The sequence below is a fragment of the Diceros bicornis genome, chromosome 8 (genome assembly GCF_020826845.1).
Source record: "Diceros bicornis minor isolate mBicDic1 chromosome 8, mDicBic1.mat.cur, whole genome shotgun sequence".
Lineage (NCBI taxonomy): Eukaryota > Metazoa > Chordata > Mammalia > Perissodactyla > Rhinocerotidae > Diceros > Diceros bicornis.
This window is the reverse complement of record NC_080747.1, coordinates 40,366,557-40,388,945: the sequence shown is the minus strand read 5'-3', so window position 1 is coordinate 40,388,945 and position 22,389 is coordinate 40,366,557. Positions and strand designations below refer to the sequence as shown.

General features: G+C 39.4%; 1 protein-coding gene across 5 annotated transcripts in view; it reads right to left on the bottom strand.

The window, feature by feature from the left end:
• DCUN1D4 (defective in cullin neddylation 1 domain containing 4) overlaps nucleotides 1-22,389 on the bottom strand; it is a 72,192-nt gene that overhangs the window by 22,835 nt on the left and 26,968 nt on the right. For all 5 annotated transcript variants that reach the window (XM_058547041.1, XM_058547040.1, XM_058547043.1 and 2 more), the window contains exons 4-7: nucleotides 18,672-18,786; nucleotides 15,721-15,812; nucleotides 7,770-7,840; nucleotides 2,354-2,445 (exon numbers count right to left, since the gene is read on the bottom strand). In XM_058547041.1, the coding sequence (XP_058403024.1) occupies nucleotides 2,354-2,445; nucleotides 7,770-7,840; nucleotides 15,721-15,812; nucleotides 18,672-18,786 (370 nt within the window). The remainder of the gene's footprint in view (nucleotides 1-2,353; nucleotides 2,446-7,769; nucleotides 7,841-15,720; nucleotides 15,813-18,671; nucleotides 18,787-22,389) is intronic.

The following is a 22,389-nucleotide window of genomic DNA, read 5'->3' as shown; positions in this document are numbered from 1 at the left end:
AGTGACCTTATTACTTTTGGATCTTTTGCCTGAACATTGCTTCCAAGCCCCTGACCCAAACAAGACTTTGTCTTATTCATGGGTTTTGTTTCCCCAGGACCTGGAATACTATGGTTGGTACATCACCGCTATTCAGATATTTGCTGAACAAATTATGAATCTAGGGAGGCTGGAAAAAGAGTGAAGCAAAGGTTCTTAAAATTTGAAATTGGACTATTTTTGAACTACAAAGAACCTTAAAGGTTATTCTGAGTAATTATCTCCACCTCATTGATGAGGAAACCAATCTCAGAGCTTTATATCAGAAAAAGAAAGCAGACACTTCAATGCCTTTACAGTGGATCAGGCTTGTCACTACACCCTGAATTGCAAGGACCAAATGGCAGCATTCTATAGGAACCCATCTGCCATCACCTGTGTCACACAAAGTGGCAAGCAGAGTTCCCAACAAAGAGCCTGCAGAGTGTGTCGTACCCCTCCTAGAAGGTACATGCAGACCTCTCCCAGGAAAGCGTTATTTCACCTCCCAGGAGGTGTGGCCCTCAAAACACATGGGCAAAGCCTGGCATCTTGCAATGTTCTTTTGTAAAGGCAAATGTAAAAAAGAGTCTAGAACTATACAAAAATGGACATTATATCCTGTTAAGACAAATAAAAACGTGTCCTACCATTCTTCTGAAGCCTTGAAATAAAATCTTGAACTGGCCATGCATTCATCATTATAAAGACACTTAAAAAGAGTAGCCATCATGTGCCCTATTTGGAAAGCAACCAAGAAAGGTAAGAGGGAATCAATGAAAGAGTTAATAGGCTTAAAATCATATGGAGATGTTCCTCAACATGAGAAACACAATCTTAAAGATATTTCAGAGACTTAACAGTAAAATTCTAGAGCACTCTGAGAGGAAAGTGTATTTGTAAAAGGGTGATTTGGCTTTTACCTAAAACTCATTTGCCATCAGACAATAGTTGTTAGAGGAAGAACGTGACTTAAGAATCAGAAGTCCTGAGTTTTCTTCCATCTCTGCCCCTTACTTTCACAAATCACATATCCCCTCTAAGCCTCAGTTTCCTCGTTTGTAAAATGTGCAGGATAAAGCCTGATCCGTCTTCCTCACAAGGTAGCCGTGAGGCTCAAATGAGAGAACAGTGAACAGGCTTCACACACACCAAAGCACAATGCAAACAAAGCAACTTATTTGCCAATAACAATTGGACAATGACACTAAAAGCTGACAAATTCCAAAATTACTTAAATAAAACCATAAAATCATTTCAATTCCAATTTTAATCCAGTAAAAATCAAAGTCTATTATTCTTAGTTAAACTGAAAAGAAAAAGGGAAGTCATTCCAAGTACTTTAGATCACAGCTGAGAATTAGCACTTCATCTTCCAACACCAATTGAAATGTTTGGTCACCCACCTCAACCGTATCCTTCAATGCATAATATAGAATAACGTATGTTTTCTTGAATGAAACTCTTAGCAAACACACATACATAGACACACACACGCATACAAGCACAAAGTGAACACATAAAACCACTAACTGTTTTCTTATTCTGGGCCAGGTAATACAAGTAGAATCTTTATTATTATCATTATTATTTTTTTAATCACTAGAATAATGAAGTCCCAATTTTGCCCAAAGCTAAAATCAGAATATATAAAATAGAAGATATCAAATATTTTCACTTATAAGTTATACTTTATTCAATATTTTCTCACTAACTATACGCCAGATGCTAATAAACCTTTGTTTTTTAAGCTCTAAACCTGCGATAATCCAGTAGCCACTAGACACATGTGGCTACCGAGCACTTGAAACGCAGCTAATGCAAATTGAGATGTACCATCAATGTAAAATATACACCAAACTCTGAAGACTTAATATGAAAAAAGAATGTGAAATCATTCATTGATTTTAAAAATATTGATTACATGTTGGAATGATGGTATTTTGGTTTAAATAAAATATATTAAAATTAATTTTACCTGTTTCTTTTTACTGTATTTAATGTGGCTATTAGAAAATTTTAAAACTACATATGTGGCCCACATATACGAGAAATGGTTGGTCTATTTTTATTGAGCACAGGTGCTCTAGAAGAATAGGAAAATAAACAATTACACATTATATAAAAATTTCAATTGTTAAAATTCATCCATAATAGCCCTCCTCATCATATGAAAACAAGGCTTGGTCTTTACAACTATGGCCACAGGTGAAGCCTGCCCAGATCACCTGGCTTTCCTCTAGTTCCCCACCCCAGGCTTGCTGAGATCCAAGGAGGAGGCAGCCAGCTTGGGAGAGCAGGGATACCCCCCACCCAGTGCAGCCTCAGGACTTACTGTAGAGAAGTCATTCCTTTTAACCATTCCTGTAGAGTAAAATAACCCATGTTTTGTGCATCCAATTTCCAAGCTAGGACAAGCATAACTACCTGTTTAAAAGAAAAAAAAAATAGACCAGTCAAATCAGAACGACAGATCTCAGCAATGAAACTGATTAACATCTTACCAAATGCTTCTGTTCACGGTAGTTTAGTCATTGAAATATGAATGGGGTAACTTCAAAAATGAGTTCTAGGGGCCGGCCTCATGACGTAGCGGTTAAGTTCTGCACGCTCTGCTTTGGCAGCCCAGGTTCATGGGTTTGGAATCTGGGCACGGACCTAGACCACTCGTCAGCCATGCTGTGGCGGCAACCCACATACAAAGGGAAGAAGATTGGCACAGACGTTAGCTCAGGGCTGAGCTTCCTCAAGAAAAAAAAAAAAGAGGAAGATTGGCAACAGATGTTAGCTCAGGGCAAATGTTCCTCAGCAAAAAAAATATATATATATGAGTTCTAGTTTGGCATCTAAAAGTTTGATAATTCAGTCTGTTGACAAAGGTTTGGAGAAACATGAACCCTTATGATGCATGATGGTGGAAGTGTCAACGATTAACCTCTCCAGAAGGCAATTTTGCAATATCTATCAAAACTAAAATGAGTTATTGACTCAGCAATTCCACCTATGGAAAGTTATCTTATAGACATACCTGCACACGTACACAAAGATGCATAGTTAACAATATTTACTGCAGTACTATTTGTAGTAGTAAAAGATTGAAAACAAACAAACGCCTATTAATAAAGGACTAAATACTTCTTTGCTGAATACATTCCATACAAAGGAATACTATGCCACCATTAAGAGAAATGAAGTAGAGCTATCAGTACAAAGAGGGAACAGTCTCCAAGATTTATTAAGTGAAGAGAGCAAAGTGTGGAACAGAGTGTTAAAAAATAAAAAGGTGGGTGATGGGACATATACAGTGCAGCTGTATCACAAATACATTAATGTTTGTGAACTCAACTATATACACGGTGGAAAATTACTTTAAAGTAGCCCCACAGCCTACTTAAACAGCACTGGGCCTGGAATGAGCAGAGGATGAGTGGCACAGCACGATCACTTTTCAGTGGGGCACCACTCCTGCGTTGATCAATCTTCTGAAACTCGGCAGATATCAGGAGCTGTGACAACTCTAGTTTATGGTACTGCTTATCATTTTTTCACTTAGCTGCTTTAGAGAAAAGATGGCACAGAGATACTGATGGTGACTTTAATAAATACCTGGAGGTGTAAAGACAAAATTACATTTCAAAGGTGCAGCCAACTTCAAGCTATCCAGGGGTGTGCATAGGGACAGAGCTGAGGCCATCCATGACTGGGGGAAGAGGAGGAAGCCTTCCCATCTCTACTACCTCCAAGACCCAAGATAAGATGAGAAGTAACTAAAAAAGAAAGTATGTCAGTCTTAGAGAGGTAAAGAAGAGGGACAGGGCCTTCTTAGGACCACCCTGCCTTTCTACGGGGCTGGCTATCTCTGCACAATCGTTCATACATAAGGGACACCCAAAGTCTTATACTGGGGATCACGTATACACTGTTGATGGACTGTCTCCATTTGCTGTAACAAAAAAAGGCAATGGGAAGAAAATAGATGTTTGTGTAATAAGTTGGCCAGGGGTTAGCATACTCCACATTTGGCAGTTGATTTGATTTCTTTACACAGGAACTAAGGCTTCATTGCAACTAGAAGAACTGTCCCAAACCATTAGACTCATCATCCGTGTACCCAACTGGGTCAGATGGGGTGGTGGTAAAAGGAGTGGGGATGATATAACATGAAATAATGAGGTAGGCAGGCAGTTAGAAATAATTTTAGATGATTTAGTTAGCCTCCAAGAGCCAACGTGTACATTAAGGACTCTAGAACAATAGTATTTAGGAGGTTCAGAAGGTCTGTCCGTTTGTTTGCCAAAAAGCTAGTTTGTACACTAAAAACCTCCAGCTCTAATTTAACCACAAGATTAACGAAAAGCTTTCTCTTAATGCTGACTCCATGGTTTTCCATTTTGGAAATTAATGTCAGTGAGAACCCACTAAATCTCTAGGACCTTTCATCAAATATCAATTAAATCAATATATATCAATTTTTCAAAAGTCACTAGGTTTTTTAGATTTAAAAAATCTAGATTATTAGCTAGATTACTAGGACTGATTAGAGTAAACCAATATTTCTACATATTATGTGCATCATCACAAAATATGATTGTTAAATAGGTTAAAAAATGGGAACTTAAGAGACCAATGGGCTACTCAGAAGAATTTTCCAAAGAGGTTACATGTTCTTCACGCTATTCACACATTAGTGGATTTTCTCCTCATCCTTCAGCTTTTCTTGGAATTCTGACTCCTGTATCTCAATTTACCTGGTTGAACTAACCCACATTTTCTAATTCAAGCCTGGTATCTTCTCAAACTATATTTATACTCAATCCTCTATTAGAAAGATTAAAATTCCACATAAACACTTAAGTGAAAAAAATGGTTAGGGCACAGGAACACAGACACAAATATGCATGAAATATGGCTAAACAGACAAGCAGATATTCACAATGGCTATTTCTTTACATGAAATGGAATTTTTATTAAGATAGCTAATAAGGAAACTAGCTACTTAAAGAATTTGCTGTAACCTTAGTAAATGAAAGTAGACTTGAATTTTACAAACCTGCTTAGATTTCATGACCTATAAATATCAGACAAGGTTTAAATACTTCAAAGTGCTTACTCATCAATGCAGACAAAGCTTTAAAACACTATTTTACCACTTTTCTAATGCTGTTTTTCAAATGTCTCTGAAATTGGGATGAATCCACAATTAAAGACATATGAGAGTTTATTTAGCAACATTTTTTTCTTTCTTAGTGATGATAGAAAATAATAAAACTTCTATTGGTGGCATCCTAGAACTGAAGTACAGTAATAAATAATTTGGAGTAATATTCTGAATTTGGTCTTTTAGTCTTCAATGGAATTCAACATTTCAAGACTATTTCTATTCCTACAGAAATAGAGAACTAAAGGAGAGCACTAGCAGCTATCTTTTTTTTTTTTATTGATGTTTTAATGGTTTTTAACATTGTGAAATTTTGGGTTGTACATTTTTGTTTGTCCATCACCATATATATGACTCCCTTCACCCCTTGTGCCCACCCCCCACCCCACTGCCCCTGGTAACCACAGTACAGTTTTCTCTGTCCATGTGTTGGTTTATATTCCACATATGAGTGAGATCATACAGTGTTTGTCTTTCTCTTTCTGGCTTATTTTACTTAACATAATATGCTCCAGGCCCACCCATGTTGTTGCAAATGGGACGATTTTGTCTTTTTTTATGGCTGAGTAGTATTCCATTGTATATATATATATATATATATATATACCACATTTTCTTAATCCAATCATCAGTCGAGGGACACTTAGGTTGCTTCCACTTCTTGGCTATGGCGAATAATGCTAGCAGCTATCTTTTATTGAGTACCAGTATTTGGGGGTGAGGAACTTGGACAAGCTGTGCCTCCCTTTTTCTTCAGACAGAATCAACATTAGCACTCCCTCCCCAGACAGACCTTTCCACCTCGGAGAGTAAACCGCTCACCTAATCCCTCTCATACCTGCAGCCTGACCCTTGCTTCCCCATCTCCTCAGTCAGGCCCTGTTGCCCACCCCCCTGATCACATGCTGATTACTGTCCTGTAGGTGGAACCTCTGGATCCCCTCTCAGGCCAAACTCACTCTCGCCTCTCTTATTATACTGTTCAGAAAACACTCCGCCACGGGCCGGCCCTGTGGCTTAGCGGTTGAGTGTGTGTGCTCTGCTGCTGGCGGCCCTGGGTTCGGATCCGGGGTGCGCACCAACGCACCACTTCTCTAGCCATGCTGAGGCCACGTCCCACATACAGCAACCAGAAGGATCTGCAACTGTGACATACAACTATCTACTGGGGCTTTGGGGGAAAAAAATAAATAAATAAAAATTATAAAAAAAAAAGAAAACACTCCGTCAAGCTGGCCCAGCTCCCATCAGAAAACTCCCTTCTTAAAGTCAGTGAAATGGCCTTTTCTACGTCTATGACTAGCCTATAGACTATATCAGGCAAAATACTATTGACCCATTGTCCCCAAACCTTTACACCAAGTTGAATAATTTATCAAGATACCTGAACTAGATCACATTAAAATAAAAAATACAAGATAAAAATCCATGTAATGAGTTAAAAGACATTCCAAAGGCTCTTTAGAAAATTTAAAGTATTATTGGGGGGGGGGGGGAGATAGAAATTGTAAGAGTAAAAAAGTTTCAAGAAAAAAATGTGGGGCCGGCCCCGTGGCTTAGCGGTTAAGTGCGCGCGCTCTGCTGCTGGCAGCCCGGGTTCGGATCCCGGGCGCGCACAGACGCACTGCTTCTCTGGCCATGCTGGGGCCGCGTCCCACATACAGCAACTGGAAGGCTGTGCAACTATGACATACAACTATCTACTGGGGCTTTGGGGGGAAAATAAATAAATAAATAAAATCTTTACAAAAAAAAAAATGTGAAGTTTCATTTCCTAGTTTTCTTTAAAAGCATGACATATACGCATGGGCACCAGATATCTTGCAAATAGTCTGAGTGAAAGGGATGATCTCTTGAGATCTCTTCCAGATCATAAATTCATTTAGCATGTAAGACATATTTGTTAAATTGGAAGCTAATGCAATACTAAACTGTATAGTTAATGAGCCAGGATACTTGTATGAGCACAATTTTTCATTTTAACATGAAAGAAGATGTGGGAACAGGAAAAAATATTCAACAATAACACGATAATTAAACAAAACTACTAAGTATATAAAATAACTTATAATTAAATTTTTTAAAGGAAATACTTAAGGCCTTTACACTCAAAAGCAATCACCTTCTGAGCTAACTTAAATAAGAAGTGAAAGAGCTGTGAAAAATTCTTGATAATTACAACCTACTCAAACCCTTATGAATAATTAATTATTCAAAGTTCTGGACAAACTACATTAGGCTGGAACAACTACAGAGGGAGACAAGGGTACACAATGCCCTGTGACTCAGTCCCCCAGTTGATCTATCCTTGCTGGTACACAAGGCTTTCTGAACATCTAGTGTAATTACTTTTTATTACCGTACCTTTTAGATATAAGAAATTAAATGAGAGAAAACATAACTGACTGTAGTTACACCACACCAATTACAACAAAAAATTTTGCTCACATATCAAATTAGAATTGGAACTTATGTTTTATATTGTCTCATGAAAACTAACATACCATTCTTTATTCTTGCTTTATTTGTTTAGGGACAAAAGATTTAAGAAAAATAATCAACTAATTCACCCAACTTAGTAAGTTAGACTTACATTTTCTGGTTCGACACCAATGTCTTCACAAAATTTCTCCATGCCTTCAGGACCTACAACATCATCAGTACCTGTGATGAAATGCAATTTTATATAAATTAAATCTAACCATGCACACTATTACTACTGTAGTAGTGTTATACTGTCAAAATATTCATTATTAAGGTAACTAAAATCAAGTAACACTTAAAGGCCATAACTCCTTTCTGAAGAAAGAAATCACCAAGCATAAACTGACAACTATTCTGGAGATTCAGTTATGTCTTTAAAGGATTCTGCTCTGCACAATCGTTTAAGTCAATTTATCGTCATGTCCTTCAACCTATAGATATATGGTACAGATCATCTGTGTCTAAAGATAAGGCTACATGAGTTCAATTCCTGCTCTTTAAAGTAGCTTAAAGCTCTATTCTTATTTTGGTAATAATTTCAACACATACAATAATTTTTGGAATCAGAGCAAAGAACTACATAATATTCTTTATAAAATTAACTGGGAAATAACATAATTGTTTCTTTTACATAGAAAAAAAAAAATCAGGTAGTCTTTTTGTTCTTGATGAGGCAATGAAGCCTCCTTCTTCCCACTCTAGCTTCAGCTGTTTCTTCCTTAAAGAACTGTCCACGTGCCCCATCTCTACTTCATCTCCCCTTCATTCTTCAACCACTGCAATTTGCTTTCTGCTCCTCTCTCTCCATTAACCCTCTTCTTGCCAAGGTCACCAATAACCCTCTATCTGCTGAACCTAACAGACTCAGTCAAGCTTTAGTTTATTTGACCTTTCTGTGATATCCGAAATTTTGAAGCAGCTCTTTCTTTACAAAACTGTCTCCTCCCATGGCTTCCGGAAGTACCCTCTCTCATCTGGTTTTCCTCTCTCTCCTCTTTCGGCTTCTTTACGGGCTCCTTTGCTTCTCCCAACTTGCTAAATTAGATGTGCAGAGTTCCATGCTTAAACCTCTTCTAGTCCATTCAACACAGTCTCCCCACGAAATGTCAGTCATACTCGAGGTTTCAGGTACTACCCAGATCTCTTTCTAGCCCACACTTTGCCCTTACTTTGGACTGTCTACCACATCACCATCTGGCTAACCCCACCTCCTGTTTAACTGCCACAACTAAACTTATCTTCTGCCTCAAATCTACTCCTCCTCCTGCATTTCACATTTTCAGCAACCACCTCACTCAGCCGATCATCTCTCGCTTATACTCCTGTATTCTGTCTCAACTGGTGGCACCATCGAAAACAGAAACTTGGGAGTCATCCTGGATTCCTCCCTTCTTCTACACTCTCCGCATCCAATCAATTATCAAGTATACTGCCAATTTTACCTTCCAAATATTTCTTAAGTGCACCTATCCTGCACTGACCTGTCCAGGCTTCACTCTCTCACTTAGATTAAACCAGCAGTCTCCTCAAGATCTCCCTAATTCTAGAGCCTTGTCCTCTACTGACCCATCCTGCACATAGTCACCTAAAGGGTCTATCTCATACATAAACCCCGTGCTGGCTTAAAATCCTTCAATGGCTCCCAACTACCTGAAGATAAAGTCCAAAGTCTTTGAACTTCATCAAATAAGGTTCCCTATGATCTAGTACCTCCCTTCCTCTTCAGCCTCATACCTTTCCACCTTCAAATCAAGTTTCTTGAAACTAAATGAATCAATAAATATTGCTGAATGAATAAAAATTAAGATCCAGAAACACTTACTTACCTGTGGTTTGCTCTGCACACACATCCGGACACACACCCATCACCATACTACTCTTTGTGGCCTTAGCCCCTCTTCCTCTCCCCTCCCCCTCTACCTGGCTAACATACTCAGTCTTTAAGACTAACTCAGACAGGCAGTCCTCCCAACCTCCCCACCCCCACCAGCAGAGGCTGGGTCAGGCAGTCCTCTGTGACCCCAAGCAATGCTAAGAACGGTTTTCTCACATTTAACACATCTGTCTTTCCAGCTCATCTATCTTTCCCTTTAAGTTCCTCAAGAGTAAGAGCTATTTTATTCTTCTTATAACCTCAGCACACCACCTGGCATGCAGCAGTTGCTCAATAAAGTTTACTGAATGAGTACCAGAATATAGGAATCACTCTACAAACTTCCGATAGCCTCTAGAACTAGCAACTGGCCAAGTCCAGCAGAATCGACTATTTTAATATGTCTCAGTTTCATTCAGATAGCATTTACCGGACACATCCTGGAACTATGCACTGTAGAAGTTGCTAAAGATGAATAAAACATGGTCCCTGTCCTCCAGAAAGAGAGACAAAGCCTAAGAGTAATTTCAATACAAAGTAATAACTAGACCACCATAAATGTATAAGATGGTTGTTTTCAACAAAGGATGAATACTTCTCTGCTTCAAATCCTTGACTCCCCCTAAAGTCCAAACTCAGGCTCTTTCTCACAACCCGGCCAGAGCAAATATTTGCTCTGCATGCTGTTAATTCTCTTTTAATCATAAATGCGCTATTTTGTTACAAAACGGTTTGTTTCATAAATTCAAATGTTACCTTTTTCTGGGATTTCTTTTTCTCTCCTTTTATTTTATAAGTTTTTCTACATATTCTTAATTTTTTTATCTCGATTATTAGGGAAAAATCAAATAAAAGTTTACTTAATTTTTAATTTAGGTTTTTTGGGCTACATTAACACATAAACATGATAGAAAAATTTCAATTAAAAGTGAAAATGAAAAATAAAAATGTTTGAAAAGCAAAAGTTTCCCCTCTAACCTCTCCCTACTCCCCATAGACAACTGTTTATTAAAGAGTTTCTTTAAGAACCCTTCCCCAAATAAGCCATTTTATAGAATTCTGTATGCATGGAATATATACATATTTATTTAGTGTTTCTAAGTTTGGCTTTCCAGGTATTCTCGTTGGCTTTCCAGGTAGACAATAATTTAATCATTTCATCTTCAGTGAACGGTCGTTTTTTGCCTCCTCCTTTGCTATACTCATGCCCCTTGTCTCTTTCTCTTATCTACCAACACTGGCTAATAACTTTCAAAACAATGGCAAATAAAATAGTGGGAGCGGGCATCCTTAGCTCATTCTTGACTCACACAGGAACGCATGTAGCATTTTATCATGTGAAACGTTGCTAGCTTTGGGTTTGAGAGTACCTATACCCACATGTGCAGCTCAGGTATGTATTACACAAATGATACATTATTACATTCACACTGTAAAATGTTCAATTAGAGAAAGTCCCAGTAAAATAGAGGAAAAAGAGAAAGCCTGCCTTCTCCTTTTCCTTACCAGTTAGGCATGTATCCTCCCAGACCTTTTTGCTATGTATTTAGGTATGTGCAAATATACAATGAAACAATTTTAAACTTGTTTACACACATAGGTTCATGCAGTACCTATAAATTCTACACCTTGCTTTTTTCACTGAATGTGTGTGATAATCTTACTGTGAGAGTACCTATACATCTACTTTATTCTTGTTGGCTGTCACATTTTACGTTACTTCATCGTATGCGAATATGTGTCTCTCTCTATGTTTCATAGTCCTTTTCATCATTCCATTACTGTAAAGTACTTAGGCTATGAGATTAAAGGATAATTATTCTCATATGGAAATATCCATGTATTCCGATTTTGCTAAGAGGTTTTGTGTTTAGGAACAGATGCTTTTTTGGTATCTACTGATAGGACTCTTTGGGAGGTGGTTGCATAGAGCCGAGAGAAAAAAAGTTACTTTATTATAATCTTTTACAATTCCTCTGTCTTTGGTTTCTATTCTTCTTGATTTAAAAAAGTTCTTTTACTGCAACCTTTTCTTGAGCCTAGCAAGCCACCTGCATTTCCCATGCCAGTGCACAAGGCCTGGGTGTCTCCCAGCTTGCTCTCCCACTCTGGCACCCTCCAACCTGGCTACCGCTCCTCTCTCTGTCAATACTCTAAAAAGGCGACGCCTCTCAATTTCTTTGTCTGTTTGTCACACTATGAAATGAGCTCTGAGCACAGCGCTTCTGTTGACTGCACCTCAGAGCCTGGCACATAGCGAGCCCTCAAAGGTTTGCTGAGGTATCCTATGCAGTGGTAATGTTAAGTTATCCACACTTTTTTCCTTTTTCCACATTTTATGCAATGCCATTGTCATATTACTTGTATACACTTGCCTCTGTGTGTTTTATTATTATTATTTTATTTTTTTGTGAGGAAGATCAGCCCTGAGCTAACATCCATGCCAGTCCTCCTCTTTTTGCTGAGGAAGACCAGCCCTGAGCTAACATCTATTGCTAATCCTCCTCCTTTTTCTTCCCAAAGCCCCAGTAGATAGTTGTATGTCATAGTTGCACATCCTTCTAGTTGCTGTATGTGGGATGCCCCCTCAGCATGGCCGGACAAGCAGTGTGTCAGTGCGCGCCTGGGATCTGAACCCGGGCCTCCAGGAGCGGAGTGCGTGCACTCACCCACTAAGCCACAGGGCCGGCCCCTGTGTGTTTTAAAGGAGCAAGTTTTTAACAGTATTATTTGTAATGGTATGACTCTGCCAAAAGTAATATTTTATCCTAAAAATATTAAAATATAGCTTGCCAATCAACATCGTTTAAAAGCTACCCATAATCCAGCTACCTAAAACAACTTTTCCTTTTTTCTTGTTATGTTTCCCATGCATACATTTAGATCTAGTTGTAATCACATTGTTCATTGGGATTATGGTTGTATTTACACTAAATTTATCAACTGACCTGTAGAATTAAGCAATCTTAATTCTAACAAATATACCACTGGCTAACACAAAGTGGGTTAGAAGTGGGGTTTGAGGGAGATGGTTTAAAAAAAATTATATCTGAAATAATAAGCTATGGAATACCCTGGTGACAAGATACTGGAGGTGTATTTGGAAGGCAGATATACTGACAATAATCTAGAAAAAAGTAGTTCTCCCACTTTCCCTGCCATTTTAAACAGGAACCCCTAACTAAATACATTTAACCTTTTCATGATGGCCCAAGACCATCACGGTAAAGTTTCCATAATGATACCATGCTGTGTATCACTGAGGCAAATGGGGCCACACTGTCCCCTTTGATAGTTTTTAACTTCTCTTCCTTTGCTGATAGAACATTTGGCACGTAGCACCTCCTCCTGGTCCCTAAACTCATTTTGGTAAAACAAAAAACAATTCTGCCATAGAACTTAATCCAAAATAGAGACGAGACTAAGGGCCTACAGTCAGGACTTATAGAACCGTTTATGACCGACATATGTGAGCTTTAGTGTAATTCTGAAATCAATGTTGATAGCTCTGTACTTGGATTAATTTCCTTATTCTTAGATGTATTTCAGAAAGTGGAAGTTATTAGATAAACGATGTATGTAAAACTGGTTATTTTCATTCTAAAGAAAAGAAAATGGGATCCCAGTTTCGGATGGAGGTCTGAACAACATACTCTCCCTCCTTCCGCCCACCAATCCTTTCTCAAGTCAAAGAGAACTAAAGCACCAAAGTACAAAGTATAAGAGTAAACCTATACCCCCAGAGAACAGGAGAAAAGCCCCCAGCGGAGCGGGTTTCATTTATTAAATTTCTGAAAATCAGAATTTGAGTTGACAGGGTTTTAAAAAGGTGAGAGGCTGCATCCTAAAATATGCAAAGGAGGGCTGGGGTTAACTGGCCAGGCAGAAGCTGGGAGGAGCAGTGCTCAGGCCGCAGGACCATGGAAAGCAGAAGGCAGGGAGAGGAGTGGAACTGAGCACTCTGGAAAGAACTCAAGGTCCATCCATGGGAAACAACTGCACTCCCAAAGGCCCCTACGGCCCCTCCACTTCACTCTGGATTAAAGTGTGGGGAGTCAGCCAAAACCAGCTGGCTCTCTCCTAGGGAAAAGGAACACACCATGGGTGGTAAAGCCTTCCTCATTCTAGCATTTGGGGGAGGGGGGGGACCCTGTGGCCTCACAGCCTGCTCCCAGACTCGTCCTACCTCACAACCTGTCAGTTATCCTGTCTGTTCTCACTAGTTTTTCTTGAATAATACTGATCTACAGTTTTTATTCATGAAGTTGGGATATTAAAAGTGAAAGCAGCTACCAGTTGGGGTTTTTAATGATTCCTAATTCAAGCCATCTTCCCTACTGATAGAGGAAAAGAGGCAAAAAAAAGGGGGAGGGGGGCTAAAAATAGGGATAGCCACACCCACAGAAGCTTCTTGCAGGGCTGAAACGAAGGAATCACCCAGCAGGGATCTCAAGGAACCTAAAGAATGTGGCTTAATCTTTATCCCAAATGTCACCTTTCTGCAGCCAGAGAAAAGCAAACAAGAAGGAAAATTATAGCCTGCTCTCTTTTCAAAGAAAACAGAACTGTGGCTTATACTATGGAAAAATTTCTATTTGCTTGTAAAGGAAGACATACAAAAAAATAAAAATAACTGTGCTACAGATGGTGGGATTAAGTGTACTTTTTCTGTTTAAAACTTCCTTTTTATAATACATTTTCATAATAATAAATGTGAACCAACATAAGAAAGCAAAAAATCTTCATAATCAAAGTGATACCAATATGAGAAGACTCTTCATTCATTCATCATCCGTGTACTGAACACCTGGAAAGTTCCAATCACTTTACTAAGAATCCAAAATGTCTTCAAGAGACTCACATTCTCACAACGTAAACACGAAAACAGATAATTCTAATACTATATAAGTGTTTATACTAGTGTCCATGCCCGGCAAACAAAATCCAGCTCAAACTAATTTCAAGTAGTGAAGGAAAATTCACTAGAAAGATGTTGGGGTAGCTCACAAAAATCCAAAGAACTAGAGGAATCAGGAGCACATTCTATCAAGTCCACCACTAGAAAAGAAAGACACATTTCTCCCAGCTTCAATCTGAAAATCCCAGGAAATTTTATCTGATTGGCCTGGCCTGGGTTACCTGCCAGGCCCCTGGAACAATCTCTGTGACCAAAAGAGCGAGGCTCTTATCAGAAAAAGGGTAGCGGTAGAGAGAAAAATTGCCACAGGAGGAATCCTCACTTTATAAAAGGGTATTAAAATTAGTTATGAAAAATGTCCTGGAAGTACAAACAAGGCTATTAAGCTAATTAGGGACCTTAAAAGATGGACTGCAGCTTGTCAGATGGAAAAATGTCCAGGCAAAGGGTCGGCAGCAAGTTAGTTGTTTTTCACCCTGTGGTAGCAGGGGTTTTTAAGCAGTGGCCGAGGGTGGAGTGGATTGTTGGGAATGACATGTATGATCTGTTTAGTTTATTTTTTTTTTTAAATATGACCACAGGAGGCACATGGAACCTGGCTGGGAGCAGAGACTGACGACAGGAAAATTGGTGTGAAGGTTGCTGGAATAATCAAGCTGACGGGTTATGAGAGGGACAGAAATAAGGTGGAGAAGAGGAAAGGGAAAAGGGCCTCAGCTCAAACTGGTCTGAAAAATTTTCTTTTTCTCTTTTTATACCATACACAGCAACAATAACAAAAACCGCTAGGTTTCAGGATTACATTATCTAACCAATTATAATAAGTTGCAAAAATGGGACTGAATTTAAGACATTTTAAATGACAGAATAAACATTTTCTGCCAAATGATCTTTCAAAATAGAGACACGACATAAGAAATTCCGTTGCACTACATAAAGGTTCAAAGCAGCAAAGCTTATTTTAACTTTGATGTGTAAACCAAATAATCACCCATTACCAGCATTCTAAATAGGTTTCCTAGCAATCTGAAGTATCTCTCCCAAGTGCATTTCATCTTTTCAGTTCCCTTCTAGTGTTCCGAATTCTTTGGCTTAGCTGCTGGCTATAAATAGGACATTGGTGATTTGTTTCAACTATGTTCCTTCCCTACTGGGAACAGGGAGAAACACACACCAAATTCAAAAAGTACACATTTTTTAATTCTTTAATCTCCTCTAAGGTACCCCCTATTTTCATGAGGATCAGTCGCAGATGATATGATTACCTACCTGCATATTCATAGAACCACTCTAAGCACCTCTTACTTGAAAAGGCTTCTTCTTCAGTCTTTATTCTAGTTGAATCATATTTTCTATACATGCTAGAAATTGAGAAAGCAGTTTTAAGTTATTTAAAGTAAACATACAGAGTTCTTCTTAAGTAGCAGATAGTTTTTATTTTACTCAAACCAGACATCTATTCAATCACTATTTCAAGTATATTTTAAACATTTTACTTCCTGCATTTGGAAGCTTCAACTTTTATAACTACAGTTTTAAACACAGTCCTACCCAATATAGAATTAAATAGTAAGCACTTAATACAGGTTTTTCTCTGATTAACAAATAATCAGTAAGAACTGAATAGAACAGGTATTTGATATACTCCCTTCAACCTCAGTAGCCAGAACTAACTACAGAATAATAGTGAGATACAGCAAGAAATGCCAACAGTGTTTTCTTCAATTCATGGCCCTAGAACTCACTCATGTCTCTGCATTAAGCTCTCCTACTTCTGTGTCTTACAAGTCAGGCTGGGCACAAAGCACAGTCTAAGGAAGAACCTGTCAATATTAGACACCTCGAGGGAACATTAAGCAAATAAAAAGAAACATCAAATTATGTCCAAGCCTCCAAGAAAAAATCTCAGGAGAGAAAAGCATAGAGAAACCCTGGCTTCTGCCATTATCTTATAATCCGCTAGTATTGTGGAAACAGCCAGCATAGACTGGAGAACTGAATCAGAAAACACAGCATCCCCCTCCTGCAACACTGTGTGTGTGACGTTCTGCAGGAATGCCTTATTTCAGGATGACCTGGGGCTCAGAACCAAGATATTCACTACTTGGGAAGGGGAGAGGAGGCATTACCTTTAAAATAGTCATTTCAATAGAAAAATGAGTATATATACTTTTTATCCCTTACTTATATATAAATTGCACAAATAGTTATATACATAAACATTTTTGAATATAGTTTTTATTTACATTGTATATAATATAAAAATCATATATAATTCTTTTTTAATAAGCACTTATTCATGACCTAGACATTCACCAGAATATCTGTATATACCTCTGATTAGAGATTCTGGGTTTTAATACCAAAAAAAGAATAAGGTTACAGGGTGTTAAGATACGGAAACTGCAAACCACCAGTTTTGTGTTTCTTCTATAAAAGGTAGTCATACTACCTAGAAACAGAGGTGGATACTGGTCAAGAGTTCAAACAGATATGCTCCAGGCCTGGGCTTGGACATTCCTATCTCAGCTCAAAGTCTGCAACTGGTCAATAACCTGGTGACCTATATATGACACTGCAATGTTGGAATAACTAAAAATACTCTACAGAAAAAAAGGACAACGGAATACCATTCAGCAAATAAAAGAAAATACTGATACATGTTATTACATGGATGGACCTCAAAAACATTAGGCTAAGAGAAAGAATTGAGATACAAAAAGACTATTTATACCAAAAATCCGGAAAAGGCAAATCTGTGGAGACAGAAAGTTGATTTGTGGTTGCCTGGGGCTGGGCTGGGAACAGAATGGCCATGAGGATCTAACTGGGGTGACAGAAATCTTCTAAAATTGGTTTGTAGCGGTAGTTGCACAACTCTAACAACTTATTAAGAAATCACTGAATTGTATACTTAAAATGAAAGACAGTTACAGTACGTAAATAAAGTTGTTTTAAAAAAAAAAGACCAAGAAAGAAACTCAGATAATGCTAGAGATCCCCATCCCTTGGGTGACCACTGAAATGCTATCACTAAAAGTACCTCACACCCTTCTGCAACTCCACTACCAGTTTTTAAACTGGCTTTATCATACTAAATTATATTAGACTGTGGTGGACAACTAAGTGTTACGTATAGTCACGAAATGCCATGTGATTATTAGAATTTAACAATTCCCTGATAATCACATCTACACCACCAAAGACGTATCAAATAACCTGGCTTCACAGAGCTGAAAATCATTGGTCTAGACATTATCTTCTGTGATTATGTTCAGTGATTATCTTCTAAATCACTGCTATCTTCTTTCAGATAATATTTTCTACCATTTGGGATATGAATAGCGACATTATTTTCACATTTTCAGAGTCCATCTCTAACCCTCCAACTGACTTACAGCATATGAAGTATCACAGCAAGAAAGAAACAGAAAAATCGCATCTAATCCCCTTGATTAAAACTGTGGAAATTCAGGCTCATTAGTGAAGCGACCTGCAGAGCCAGAATAGAGGAAGATGGAAAAAGGCAGAAAAAATTAAAACTATGATATTTGTTGTTCATTGTTTAAAAAAAAGAAAGAGAAGAAAAAATAACTTTTTACAATCAGAGTGAAACAATAAAGATGCCTGAAATTAAAAAGACCTTTGAAGTTACCAAATTTAGCAGTTCACTTGTGTAAAAGAGAAGTGGTTTAAACAGTCTTGTTTTTCACAGTTTCTAACACATTCTCACTCTTCTGAAAATGAACCTCAGCTCGGCTAATATTCCAGGCAGGCTTTGAGCATTCAGTACAGGCAGCTCTCTCCAGCCACCCAGCCCAAGCCCCTTGCAAAGGCAAGTGTGGGATTCCTGTGGTTGTACTTAGCGAGTGAGACCCTCTTAAAGAACAGATACATACTAATCCTGTGGTCCCCAACAGGCACAGACAGCAAGCCCTTAAAAGGAAAGAAGGAAACTCTACACCAGTTTTGGTGGATCAATGGACTAAGATAAAATGTTAATTTCTAAGAACTCAAATTTCCTAATTTGTTTTTGTTTTATAAACCCATACATAAAATAAGTATCGCTAAATAATTACACTTTGAAAGTTCACCTGGCAGAACCAAAACAATATTCCAGTTGGCATCTGTACACTTAGAAGACTAACACTGGATTAGGTAGAAACGTGCATCTTCGACACGCATGTGGTCAATTTTGATCTTCTGTCTCTGCAACATACCTATCGTGTCTACTCTTCTTGGCAGATAAATCATCTCCAGAGGCAGGTCTTCTCTTTTTCCTTGGCGGCATCACTTTACTAAAGCAGTCCGAAGAACTGCAAGACCGCAGACTTCCTACAAACACAGAGGCCAAGAGCAGCACAACAGTAAGGAATGCCAGAGCACAACACCTCCAAAGAATATCACCCCCCAATTAAAACGTCCATGATTTGTATTGTAAAGGGTTTAGATGTTATCTTTAAATGCTATAAGGTGAAAAAATAGTTTTTAGTTCCTCTGAGAAAATGTTCTAGTCAAGAAATAAACCTTGCAATGACACAAATAAGTTAATACTCCCCCCCCCCCCGCCGCCAACCATACCAGAAAAGGAAGTTATCACCACTTCAATTCACTCTCCAAAAATACTAATATAAATCATCTGAGCCTTCAGCTCCTTTTACACGCCGCCGTTCCCTCAGAAGGAACTGCACCGCTATCTCATTTACGTACTTTATTAGGCAAGGCCAGCTCAACCGGTAACCTTGAATCTAAAATACACACAAGCACACAAGTCCCAACACTCTTAAGCTTCAAGCGATATCTGATTTTTAAAAAACAGGATTTGGATTTTTGGGGCAGAAGCCTGACATAATCTTGAGCAAAATTTCCTAATAATTTTTAGTTTGTTTCAGCCACTTGAAGAAGATTCTGCCACTTTTAGTCAGGATTTTCAAGTTTTTACCAAACTTGCATTTGGTAAAAAATAATAAAATGTAAGAACAACAGACAATAACAACATGGAACACTTATTGAGACCTTACTGTGAGCCAGGCTTTGTTCTTAACACTTATAAGTATTAACTCAACCTCATAACAAGCTTATGAAAAGAGAACTGGCATTATTGCCTATGCAGATGAGAAAATGGAGGCAGAGAGAGGTTAGGTAAGCAGCAAAATTGGGATTCAAACCCAGACAGTCTCGCTTCAGACTGTCTTAAACCATTATAAATTACAAAACAATTAAAAGATAATTAAAATACTCCATCTTGGCACAAGTGCTATCACACATATTGTGTCATTTGGTTCTCACAATAACCCTGAATGACAGGCAGGGCAGAGATAATTATCTCTAGTTGACAGATGGGAAAAGCTAAGGCTCAGGCATTCCAGTTTCCTTCCAAGGTCTCAGAAGTGTTAAGTGGTGAATTCTGGACTCCACATCTCTTCCTCCACTGGCCCCTTGGTAGGCCCTGGGCTCTGAGCGAGTCACCGGGACAGGAGAGAGCACAGAGGTGCTTGCATTTGGATGATCTGCATCCAGTGAATGAGCTCCAGCTCTTCACCTAACTATGTAGCTTGGTCAATCACTGACCTATGCCGGTTCGTCATTCGAAGAATGAGAACTGTGGTATCTACCTCTCAGGATTTTTATGAGGAAAAAACATCCACTGAGTAAGTGTTTATGTGCCAAGCATTGTGTGTAGGTAGATGACGGGGATATACACTTTCTGAGGGCCATAAGGGAGGTTTGCAGGCAGTTCTCAGGCTGGACCTCAGCGACTGAACCCTCACAACCACCCTATGATGTGGGTATCGTTAACAGCCCCATTTTCACAAATGAAGAAATTGACGCAGAGTCACTTACTGGAAAGCAGTAAGTGAAATTGATGACTGAACCCAAGCAGCCCAGTAGCAAAGCCCAAGCTCTCAGCCACTACTCCCTGCTGCCCCTACTAGGCCATCAAAGCAGAGACTGAGAACCACAGAACTAAGGACAGAGCCCTGGGGAGTGTGGATATTGAAGGGGCTGGGAAAAGAAGGTAAAAACCTGGGTTGAGAGAAAAATCCAAGAGAGTACCCTCTTCTAGAAGCCAAAGGAGGAGAGAGTGTGCACACAGAGGTCAGCTCAGGGAAGGAGTGAAGGCACACACTGGACTGAGCAAGGAAGTCCAGCAGCAACAGGTTGGTGAGGGGGCAGGCTAGACTTCAATGGGCTGGGGAAGGACGTGAGGTGAGGGAGTGAGCACGTGAACATGGACAACTATTTCAAGAAACCTGCTCTGAAGGCAGGGAGACAGCTGCCAGTAGCTAATAGTCATGATCTTGGTAAGAGCAATGATCAGGGCTGGAACCTAAATCCCAGTTCACAGTTAGGCTTCCACCACTGTGCGAAGTTCCCAGGGTGAAACACTTCAGGAACATGCCAGCCAAAAGCACCTTTTCTGTTATAAACCAGGACTACTGCCCAAATGAGGTGTCTGCCCAGTGCCAGGCACTGGACGACACATGAGCCTGAGAATCCTGCTTACTCCTGTAGTACAGAAGCAGACCCCAAACAGGGCTAAAAGGACAACCCTCAGCCACCTTTCTCAGGGGCCCAACCAGGCCCTGTCCTTCCAAGAGCAGAAGTAGAGAGTTCTTCAGAGACATAAGGCACACCCACATCTCCCTCCCGACAACAGCAGCAAGAACTGAAAAAGAAAGAGCCAGAGAGGGTGCTGCCCACACCACACACACCCCACTCACCTTCCATATAAAATGGTGGTCCAGTTTACAAACAACACTAAAGCATACAAAAAGGTCCAAAGAGTTGCAGAGTGACCCAAGCTTTTGCAGAAAAAGGATTTATTGTTATTCTTATCCATTAATGCCTTGTAGTGGGGCTTGCAGAATGAAAAAGTACGCCCCACCTAGGTGGCAAGTCTGCTACACTGCTCAGAAATAACAATCTGTCTTAAACTTCAGGCTTGTTTCTCCCTCCTTGGATGTGTATGCGTGAAGAAAAGACATTTTCTTCCAGTACTGGTCATGGTTCGGTTCCAAGCACCTGGTCTGGCAGTAACCTCTCCCTTTCACCAGTGTTTGCAGAACACAGAGGAAAATGCACTTATCTCCTCAGCTCGTGGGACGATGAGCAATAAAACAGCGTCTTTACCAGGGTCGGCCCGGTGGCACAGCAGTTAAGTGTGCACGCGCTCTGCTGCTGGCCGCCAGGGTTCGCATCCCGGGCGCACACCGATGCACCGTTTGTCAGGCTGAGCTTTGGTGGCATCCCGTATAAAGTGGAGGAAGATGGGCACGGATGTTAGCCCAGGGCCAATCTTCCTCAGCAAAAAGAGGAGGACTGGCATGGATGTTAGCTCAGGGCTGATCTTTCTCACAAAAAAAAAACAAAACAAAACAGTGTCTTCACCAATAAAGATTAATCCACTAGCTCTTCTACTATCTGCTTCTGCACAGAAACATACAATGTCTGGCTTTCACTGAATCCTACTTGTTAAGAGTATCACGTTTTTGGTAAACATACTAACGTCATAAGTTAACCAACTTTTTCAACTTTCTCATTTTTTTCCTTATTGATGAATGCTTTCGGTTAAAAAGTTTCACAAACCACTTTTTCTCAAGTCTGTGTAGTAAAACATTCACATTTGGGCCTCAAATCATCCCAAATTTGGCATTTTATTCTTCCATTTATTCAAAACTTTTAACTACTAGCTAAGAACCACGGCTTTTTGTTTAGCTTTCTCCATCCAATCATCAGCGTAAGCGATGCTAGGGGGCCATCTTTCACAAAGAAGTGATGTCTGTTCACCTCACTGATGCCGGGTACAGCTCGGGCCCTCACTGGCTCACGACCCTCTCACCCCCGCCTCCCAGGAAGGATGAGTCAAACTCACCCAGTGAGGTTACAAGGACTACATGTCACAGCTCCACAGGTAGAAGCCTAGAACCCATGATG